The sequence below is a fragment of the Impatiens glandulifera genome, chromosome 1 (genome assembly GCF_907164915.1).
Source record: "Impatiens glandulifera chromosome 1, dImpGla2.1, whole genome shotgun sequence".
In the NCBI taxonomy this organism is placed as follows: domain Eukaryota; kingdom Viridiplantae; phylum Streptophyta; class Magnoliopsida; order Ericales; family Balsaminaceae; genus Impatiens; species Impatiens glandulifera.
Window position 1 is genome coordinate 15,493,720 of NC_061862.1, and position 11,438 is coordinate 15,505,157.

Sequence of the window (11,438 nt, forward strand, 5' to 3'; positions counted from 1 at the left end):
ATTGAAGTAAAAAAAAAGAAAAAAAAAAGACAAATTAAGTAATTTTGTCCTAAATACTCTTGAGAAAAATATTTCACATATAATAGAGCATGAGCAAAATGAAAAATATCCAAAATGAAAAAAAGTGGATTACAAAGAGTAGCTATGAAGTTTTTCATATACCAAATAATACAAATTTTAAAAATAAGGGATCTGGGTCAAATTGAGGCTGTTTTTTTTATAAATTTAAATTTATCCATACATTTTAGTTATACTCGATTCCATGTCCAACTATATATCTCATCATAATTTTTTAATAATAGACAATATACATCAAATAATTATATTCAACAATTTACAAAATTTAAACCTACAAAATCAATTATATAAATTTTAAAACACTCTAAATTATAAAACGCTCTAAATTGAAGTGGGTGTAATGAATGTAGAATTATGTTATCTCCTAACAAATGAAAAAAATCAATTACATAAACAAAATTAAATAAAAAATTATTAAATAAAAAAATACAGTTTATATATCTACCAAACTTGTCCGTACACCATCTTTTATAATATAGTTTAGTATATCATCAATTTAATAAATATATTTCTGAGTGCTAATTGGTTAGTTATTTAACAAAATTTAAATTTAATCATAATATATCAGTATTTATTATATTAAAATTATATAATATATATATATAATCAAATATTTTTTTTGACTCTGATTAGTAACTTCAATACTTGGTTTACATTGGATTGAATTGAATAAATATGATAATTTATTGAAACATTTTAAATACATTTAAATATATAAGTTATCGAGCTCGTAAATTCTAAGAAAAACAATTAATTCTCTCGACTTTTCGGAACGAATCTTAAAAAGTATTATATAATAATATTATTATTATGATACTCATTGGACGACTACGATCATTAAAAATTTGATAATTTCTCTAAAATCAGATAGTTCGTCAACACAAATATGTAGGTCTGCCATGTTAGTCGTATCAATTCAAACTTTTCAGCAATTAATCAAAAGACGACCGACCCTAAGTTTTGGGCTGCCCCAACCTCGGTAAAAAAAATATCTATATTTTTTGTTACTATAGGTCTAGTTTAAAAAATTAATTAAAAAAATGATTTTTTAATGAGATTTAAATTCATAACCAAATAAAAACTTTAAATTAAGAAGCTACAATTTTTTATGTTTAAAAATACAATAAATTTGACTAAACATATTACTATTTAAAATAAATGGGCTGTCTTTTAAGATACGGTGTCCATCACCTAATAAATCAAAGTAATACTTTACAAAAATAAAAAATAAAAAAAATCAAGAAATATATAACCTTTTGGATTGGATGAACAACAACACCAAAATGGTAGGGATAAAATGAAAGCATTTAATAAAAAAGTGTGACATTTCCCATATCATGAGAAATTAACAGTTCAGTTTTCATTGACAAACGGAACCAGACGGAGGAAGTTCTCCTTCTTCTTCTTCTTCTTCGCTTCATACCTACTGGCCCACTGTAGAGAGAGAAAGAGAGAAAGAGAGAAAGAGAGAGCGTACGACTATCACATGTATTGAAAGATAGACTTTGAAAAAAGTATATTGAATGAAAACAAACATATGATGGAGGAAGAACGAGACTGGAGAATAGAGAAAACAAAGAAACGCAGATGTGGAAACCGCGGATTCATTCTTTCGCGGCTCTCATTATCTCTTCATTGATCATCTCTTATCCAAAACTGCATTTGCTTTTATTCATTTCCATCGTAACAATAACTGCTAGACTAATTCATTGCCGTTGAAATCTGAGTTCAAATCTGCTTATTTGAGATCTATTTTTGAGGCAATAATATGACTGCTAACTTAAGGAAAGCTCTTTTGACTCTCGTTATCGCTACTCTTCTGATTCACGTAACGCGAGGACTGAATTCTGAAGGCTTATACCTATGGCAATTTAAAGAAAGCATCCACGATCTTTCAGGAAGTTTAAGAAGCTGGAATTCAACCGATCAGACTCCATGCGGATGGAAGGGGATAACCTGCCAATCAAATTACATCGACATGACCGTCGTTTCCATTGATTTGAGTTCGATGAATCTTACAGGTGAACTGAATCCTAGTTTCTGCAGTTTAGCTAGCTTGACTTACATAAATCTTTCATACAATGGATTTACTGGTAATATCCCTAACCTAATTGGAAACTGCTCGAGTTTGACTACTCTTGCGCTTAACAACAATCAGTTTGAGGGACAGATTCCTATGGAGTTTGGAAATCTCTTAAGCCTGAAGATGCTGAATCTCTGCAATAACAAGATTTCCGGTCCTATTCCGGAGAGCATCGGTAATCTTACTTCTCTGGTTCAGTTTGTAGCGTTTACTAATAACATTGTTGGTCCATTGCCTCGTTCCATTGGGAAACTTCAGAGTCTGAGGATATTTAGAGCCGGACAGAACATGATTTCCGATAGCTTGCCGCCGGAAATAGGTGGATGCCGGAGATTGGAATATCTCGGTCTTGCTCAAAATCAGTTGAGTGGAAGCTTGCCCAAAGAGATGGGTTTGCTAAAGAATTTAACCGAGCTGATTCTTTGGGATAATCAGTTATCAGGCTCTATTCCTAAGGAGCTTGGAAATTGTACAAATCTTCAGACACTTGCATTGAACCAGAACAATCTCGCCGGTGAAATCCCTTCTGAGATTGGAAATATAATGTGTCTGAAGAATCTGTATCTTTACAGGAACATGCTGAACGGAACTATTCCAAAGCAGATTGGAAATCTCTCGATGGCTAAGGAAATCGATTTCTCTGAAAACAACTTGGTCGGAGAAATCCCGTCGGAGTTTAGTCAGATTAAGGGTCTTTCCCTTCTCTACCTTTTCCAGAATCATCTCACCGGCGTTATCCCTAACGAGCTCTGCAGCTTGAAGAATCTGACGAAACTTGATCTCTCCATTAATGATCTCACTGGCCCTATTCCTGTTGGATTCCAGTATCTAAGTCAAATGATTCAGCTTCAACTCTTTGATAATTCTCTGACCGGCAGCATTCCTCAAGGGCTTGGAATTTATAGCCGTCTATGGGCGGTTGATTTTTCCGACAATCAATTGACTGGAAGAATACCTCCGTATATCTGTCACCATTCCAATTTGTTCCTACTGAATCTCGAGGATAATAATCTATACGGGATGATTCCTGAAGGTTTAGTAAGCTGTAAATCGATGGTTCAATTTCGTCTAGCTGGAAACAGACTAACCGGGGAGTTTCCTTCTGAGTTATGCAGCTTAGCAAACCTCTCCGCCATTGCTTTGGGCCGTAACAAGTTTAGCGGCCAAATACCCTTATCGATCGGAAATTGCAGAAAGCTGCAAAGGCTTGATCTTGCGGCCAACAATTTTACGTCGGAGTTGCCGTCGACAATTGGAAATCTTACCCGACTAGTGACATTCAATATTTCTTTGAATTCCTTCAATGGAAAAGTACCCAGAGGAATTCTAACCTGCACAATGCTTCAACGGATCGATCTTAGCTATAACAATTTCAACGGCGTCTTGCCGAAGGAGATCGGAACGCTTTCCCAGCTCGAGCTTCTATTTCTGTCTGAAAACAGCTTCTACGGTGCTATTCCAGCAGAGCTAGGTAACTTGTCTCACTTGACAGAGTTACAGATGGGTGGTAACAGTTTCACCGGACCAATCCCGTCGGAGCTGGGATCACTCTCCAGTCTGCAGATTGCAATGAATCTCAGCCACAACAATCTATCTGGAAACATACCATCCAAACTCGGGAATCTCATGTTGTTGGAATTTCTCTTCTTGAATGACAATCATTTGAGTGGCGAAATACCAACAACATTTGGTAACCTTTCGAGTTTAATAGGTTGCAATTTCTCCTTCAACGAACTCTCGGGACCTTTACCCTCAATTCCATTGTTTCATAACATGCCTGTCAGCAGCTTCATCGGAAATAAAGGCCTATGCGGCGGACCTCTTGGCAATTGCGCAGTAAATTCTCCGGTTAATTGGCCTCCACCCTCCACGAAAGGAATGACCGCCCCAACAGGTAAAATCATCAGCATTGTGGCCGGGGCAATAGGTGGAGTTGCGCTTATTCTAATCGCAGTCATTTTGTATTTCATGAGGAATCAAACGAGTCGTCTTGTTACGGTTCCTACCGAGCAAGACAAAGAAACGGTTTCTATTTCGTCTCTTTCAGATATCTATTTCCCTCTGAAAGAAGGGTTCACCTTCCATGATCTGGTTCAGGCGACAAACAATTTTAACGACAGTTATGTTATCGGTAGGGGAGCTGTTGGGACAGTCTACAAAGCGGTTATGGGATCCGGGCTGACAATTGCGGTGAAGAAGCTCGCGTCGAACAGGGAAGGGAGTAATGCTAATGGAATGGAGAACAGTTTTCGCGCAGAGATATTGACTTTGGGGAGTATTAGGCATCGGAATATCGTAAAGCTATATGGTTTTTGCTATAACCACGGATCGAATCTATTACTTTATGAGTATATGGATAGAGGTAGCTTGGGTGAATTGCTTCACGGGAATTCTTATAATCTTGATTGGCCAACACGGTTTAGGATCGCTCTTGGTGCAGCCGAGGGCCTGGCCTACCTTCATCACGACTGCAAACCGAAGATAATTCATCGTGACATAAAGTCCAATAACATTCTACTCGACGACAACTTTGAAGCTCATGTCGGTGATTTCGGCCTGGCTAAGATTGTGGATATGCCTCACTCAAAGTCAATGTCTGCTGTTGCCGGTTCTTACGGCTACATTGCCCCCGGTTAGTATTCAATTTTTCTTTTTTGTTGTTGCGAGAAATGGAAATTTCGGTCTAATTGTTTCTTTAATTATTAAACAGAATATGCATACACTATGAAGGTTACTGAAAAGTGCGATACTTATAGCTACGGGGTGGTTCTGTTGGAGTTATTAACGGGACGAGCTCCTGTACTTTCTGTAGAGGAAGGGGGCGATTTGGTATCGTGGGTGAGGAATTATATACGAGAAAATTCATTGACAAGAGAAGTTTTAGACAATCGGATTGAGGAAATGGACGAGAGAACGCTGAAACACATGATCACGGTCTTGAAAATAGCTTTGATGTGCACAAGCATGTCTCCTTCGGACCGACCATCGATGAGGGACGTGGTTTTAATGCTTTTCGAGTCTAGCGAGACAGACCAAGATAACAACTCTTGACCCAAAGTGGTGAAATTCATTATTCATGTAACATTGATCTAGATCTTGTATATTAAAATGTTTATAAGCAAATATAAAAAAAGGTTATCTTATTTAAATTAGCTGTTGTTATTTATTTATTTATTTATCAATCACCCATAAGCAAATAACAACTAGTTGGAATCAACTTTTTTCCATGAGGAGACTTTATTTGTGACCTTGGATTCTTCGTATCCTAAGAGAAAGCCATCGGCAGAAATCTTCCAGTAAATGTTGTTTTTACCCGCATCCCTCTTTGGGGAGTAGGCCACTACTTCCCCTTCCATGTCCTTCCATTGGAAGACTGCTGTGTAGATGCTGTTATTGGTTGTCGCTATGTCAGCTTCTTCGCCCTGTCGGAGTGCGAAGTCTTGAACCCCGATAAGGTTATTACCGTTGCCCATGGGCTTAATGCCTATGTAACATGGGTCTGAGTCTTTCGGAAGGTCGTTTATTACATGGACATTTGGCACGGCCAAAGACGAAGGAATGTTGGTTAGTACTATCAACGATGAGATTAGGAGGATGCGAGTAAAGAAGGTGGTCATGGTTGTGGTTGTCATTTTACTCTCTAGCTTCCTTATTTTTTTCGGGTTTGATTGGGTTGTTCTTAGTGTTTTCTAAACGCATATTTATACTAAATCGGTGTTGGAAAAAACTCAAATTGGGGCTTCAATTTACATGTTATGTTGAAATTTGATCTCAATTTCTTTTATAACTATGTACATTGTACAAATTAGGGGTAATGTATGGGGACATATTATTTTAAAGTCATTTTTGTTAAATAGGCCCTAATTTGAATTTTATCAATCGAGCTTGTTTTATTTATTTATTTTTATGTAAAATCAATGGAAATTATGATATTGTGAGAAGAGTTTAAGCCCTTATTTGAGTTTCAAGTACAAGTTTAAGTGGTAATTTTGGATTTTGGATTTTTTTTTTCTTTCCTTGAGATAACATGAGATGTGGTTGCATTTTCATGTAAAAATAAGAGATATGGTTGTACTTAATAATGTGACTTGTTTTCTAAATGAGATATGACCGGTTGACTGCACTTAATAATTATGGAACTTATTTTTTGGATTAAATATTTATGTTAAGATACTGATTAACATAATAAAGATTGGTTTTTTCTATTTAGAAAATTAGCATTTCCTCAATTCAATTTAAATTGTTCAGGGAAAGATCAAATAATAAATCTCTTAAGGCGTTTTTAATAAAAAGCAATATGAAAATATTAATGTTAATTATTTTATTTTTTCAAGTAAATATGGTATAAACATGAATGTAAAAATTCTCCAAAATTGAACAAGACAAGTAGTAAAAAAATTTTCAAAACAAAACGGAGATAATAAATACATCCCGTCTGCGAACCACGCCACAATGACCCTCTAATGTTAGCCATAATAATGTTATTTGTAATGACTAATCTTTAATTCTTATTATTTCATCAATATAAAATAAACTTATTTTTTGAAACAATTCTATAGTGTTTACATCAAATATTCAAACAACTATTACAATTTTGCATAACTAATTACACTAAATTAAATTAAGGCTTCGTTTAAGGCTTAAACTTGGATGAATTTTTTTTTTTCAAACGAGGGCTCAAACTTTAAATTGTTTCGTATGGGATCTAAGTATCACAATTTTAATTATTTAATATTTTCTTACAAACAAATTAACGCTTATCTTCTTACTTTTAACCAAATATTTTGTTTTTTTTAATTAATTTACTACATTTGTATAAAAATAAATAAAAAACAATTCTCTTTTTTTTTTCTAATTTTTAATTATTTTCACCAATTATACATTTTTAACGCATTGAAATCATATTTAATGGTCTTGAACACGTATATCTCGAAAAAACAATTAATTTAAAACACAAATAAACACAAACTTATATGATTTTAATTTTTTTTTGAATAAATAATATCAAATCTATTTTAGATATTCAAACTTGTTCACAAATTTTTCTTCAAATTACACATTTTCTTTAATCACCCAAATCAACTTTAACAAAATAGAATTAGCAAATCTCAAAAAAATAATTTCAAATTGTCTATAAATATCATTTTCTTTTATAAACGCTATAAATTAATTAATAAATTAATTAGAAAAATAAAAATAATATGTTAAAATAAAAAGACAAATATTTTGTCAATTTAAAAAAAATTGAACTAAAAGTTTGATAATTCGAACTTAATAGGTCTAAATTCAAAGTTCGAGTCACATCTAATTAAAACGACCTAAATTTAAGCCTTAAATAATAATTGATATTTATTTATTAAAGTTAAAAATGAATTAAAAATAATATGAAAAGATGGTGAGTTATTCCAAATTTATTTAAATAATCATATATATACTCAATAAGGTCTTAAATTTGTTTATTTTTTCACTTAAATTAGTTATAAAGTTTAACATTTTAATAATATTAAACACTAAATTACAAGTAATTAATTATGTATAGTTAGTCAATACAAAATGAAAACACACATATACAATATATTAATTACTTAGAAAACATCATATAATCATTCAGGGGGTTTACAGTTATAAACTGAAACTTACCTATGAACATCATGCACAAATCAAATAAAGCAATCAATTACAAAACTAATAAAATATATGAAAACACCATTTAAACTGCAGCTTTTACATAAAATCATCACAAACATTAATTAATTATTCCCCACTCACTTGGAAGAAATCTAATAAATAGGAAAATTCTCAAGGGTTAATTCCGACCCCAACTCCACCTGCGGCAACACCTATGCCACCACCACCAAAGCCTCCGGCAACTCCTCCTAGACCGCCCCCACCACCAAACCCATTACTCGAACCGTCGAACCCCCCAAGCCCATTACTCGAACCACCACCACCACCGATCCCGCCAACCCCACCAATTCCCCCAAGTAGAGGTACCCCTCCAATAATAAGGCATTTATTGTCCTTAAGGCCACCTTTCCCAATATTAGGCCTCTTCACATGATTACTCTCCTTAACCACATTTTTTTGGTCCCCGCTAGGGACAGTCCTAGCCGTTGCATGAACTATAAAGAGTGCAAGGACAAACACCAAGTACCCGAACTTGGCCATCTTAAAAAAAAGAAGAAAAAATGATTTTTTTGCTAGCTATATATGGTGGATATAGCAATTAGATAGAAATGGGGTATATATTTATAGGGTGGTCTAGAGTACTCTAGAGTAAAAAATAGAGGTGGCCGGACAGTTGTGTGCATTGATCAAAGTACCTATGAAATTAAAGATTATAAATATATAATAATATAGTTTGTGAGCTTTATTTCTCCTTTTTGAATGTATATATCTAGAGAATGAATATAAAGCATTTCAAGTATTTAATTTTCATGAGAATTGGGTGGATTTAAATTAATGATTGTCACGCTTTTCTGGACATTTCAACTCAAAAGCGCCGCACAGCATATATAGAGTCGAAATAAAACAAATTAATTAATTAACTGATGATGATGAACAAATTCAAGTTCCCCACCCCACAAAAGACATCGACCCAACTTGAAAGATCAGAATTCTAGGTAATAGTTGTTTAGACCCAATAATGTTACTTGTTTCTATTAAAAAATGGAGTGAAATTACAAATGATAAACATTTACACAAAAATATAAATATATAGAGCATACAAGAAGAAAAATAAATAAGACGTTATATTAATTAGGAAAATTTGACGATACATACGGATAAAAATATAAACAAAATAAATTTTAAAAAATTTATAATAATATATATTCAATATTTAAAATTCTTAATAAATCACGAATAATATATTAAAATAAAAAATAAAACACTCCCACTTCACATTTTATTCACTTCGGTAAAACAATCTATCATCTCACATTTCTCATCATATATTTTTTTTTTTCCAATGAATCTCTTATCTCGTGACCTTAGACTTTCACTTTAGTCCATCAAATATCTAATTCATATTTTTTAATATTTAACATCGTAACTTCACACTTTGGTTAATCAAATATTTGATTTATATTTTTTAACCAATTTCAATTATTATCGACTTATTATCCCCCGTCAAAACACATCCCAATCACACTTGATTAAAATGTTGTCCTTGTTTTGTTAGTTGCAAGTTCGAAACATAAATAACCGCTTTAAGTTTATATGTGGATCAACCTACAATCCGACTCAAGTATTCATTTACTCTCACATATATATCCAAATTAACTTCGACCCGGCAATCCGAACACTTTGAAAATTAAACATCATTATATATATATATATTATATATATTATATATATATTAGTTAGTTAAAAAGTCGAACTTATATTGTTAAGAATGTCTCGCGTTTATCAAATTTGGTATTGAATTTATAATATAAAGTTGTATTAGCCTAGTTAGTTACAGAGTTCTCCTTGTTTTGTTATGTTGCAAGTTCGAAACATACCTATAACATTTTTAATTTTATTTTTAACCGTTTTAAGTTTATGGGCGGGTCAACCCATAATCCGACCCAAGTATCCATTTACTCTCACATATATATCCAAATTAACCACAGTTCTCGACCCGTCAATCCGACACTTTGAAAATTAAGCTCATATTATATATATATATATTATACATTAATTTTTTAGATATCTATTTATGATAAAATCAATAATTTACTTAAAAAAATTTTAAAAATGGGACAATAATTTACTTAAAATAATTGATAACTTATCAAGTTTTAAAATTAAAATTTTAGTTTAAATAGTGAAAATTTATTCAAATATATATTTGTTATTATTTATATTTATAACTAAGTATAAAACTAATTTAATAAAATAAAATATTTATTTAAATAAGATAATTTTTTTTTTTAAAGTTAAGCTCTACTTCATTCTTTATTTTTATTTAAAATCGTAAAATTTTAATAGTGAATAAAATCAACTCAAATGTGAGATTTTGCATAAGTGTAAGGGCTGGTTTGATCTTGGTTTTGTAAGAATTTTTATGAGTTTAAAAAAATATATATATTATTTGATAAAAAAAAGGTTATTCATCTTTTCTATAGATAAATTATTAAAAATATATATATTTAAAATTTAAATTTAAAATAAATAAATTTTAAGATTTTAATTAATAAATTAAGTGATTGAATAATTAAAAAGTGGGTGATACAATACAATAGTAAAGCTAGATTTTAGAGAGAAAAAAACTCAAAAACCATGTTTATGTTTATTGAGTGAAATATTCTTTTAATATTGTTAGGAAAAAAATATATAAGTTAAAATATTGTGCTGATTTTGTGATAAGTTAAAATATTGGGCTGATTTTGTGAAAAAATATTTTCTTCTATTATTATGACATTAATATTAATGAGTGTTCTTGTTGATTTTATTTTTTTCAAATAAGTATTCTTATTTATTTTATTTTTTTTCAAATGAATGTTAGTATTTATAATATATATGAAAAAATCAAGAAAATGAAGCCCAAATAATGAGTGGGGTGGGGATCCTTGGCCCTCTTTGGGAAGTAGTAGTATTAAAAAAAAAATTGGTTGATTTAAATATATGTAATATGTATTTTTATAACTAGTTTAATTAAATGTTAAACTAATAAAATTAATTTAAATATCACGTATCTCTATTTTTGTCTCGCTCAAATAAATTGATATTTATTAATTAAATATTTATTTTTTTATTAATTAATTAATTTAGTTATTATTTGTCAGTAATTTAATATTTGATTATTTTAATTGAATTATTTTAATTTCTTTTCGTATCAACCTCGATTATTTTAAAATTGTTTAATTTTTTTTTAGTAACTAATATTTAAATATTATATTGGATAAAGTAGCTTAATATTTATTATGATTTTAATTTTGTTAAAAACTATAAATCTTGAATCAAAGATTAAATAAAAGATTATTAATTTTATTTTTGTTTATATTAAAAAAACGATAAAATGAGTTTTTAATTAATTAGAAATGAAAGTGAGAAAAAATATGAATATTTAATTAGTAAATATCCAAATTTGAAATCCTAAATCAAAGATTAAATAAAATATAACCTTTTTCGTTTATATTAAAAAAAACCAAAGAAAGTTATAAAATGAGTATTTAATTAATAAAAAAAGGAAGAGAAAGAAATTTTTTTTATTAATAAATATTAAATTTAAAAAAAAATTAACTTTGTTTACTAATAAAGTATAAATGAACCATTTTTTTTAATAAGAAGT

At 30.6% G+C, this 11,438-nt stretch overlaps 1 protein-coding gene across 1 annotated transcript; it reads left to right on the forward strand.

The window, feature by feature from the left end:
• Positions 1-1,467: 1,467 nt before the first annotated feature.
• Positions 1,468-5,310, forward strand: LOC124919447 (probable leucine-rich repeat receptor-like protein kinase At5g63930). The gene is made up of 2 exons (XM_047459685.1): positions 1,468-4,793; positions 4,872-5,310. Exons 1-2 carry the CDS (start codon positions 1,847-1,849, stop codon positions 5,210-5,212), a joined length of 3,288 nt encoding a protein of 1,095 aa, XP_047315641.1. The 5' UTR covers positions 1,468-1,846; the 3' UTR covers positions 5,213-5,310.
• Positions 5,311-11,438: the final 6,128 nt, after the last annotated feature.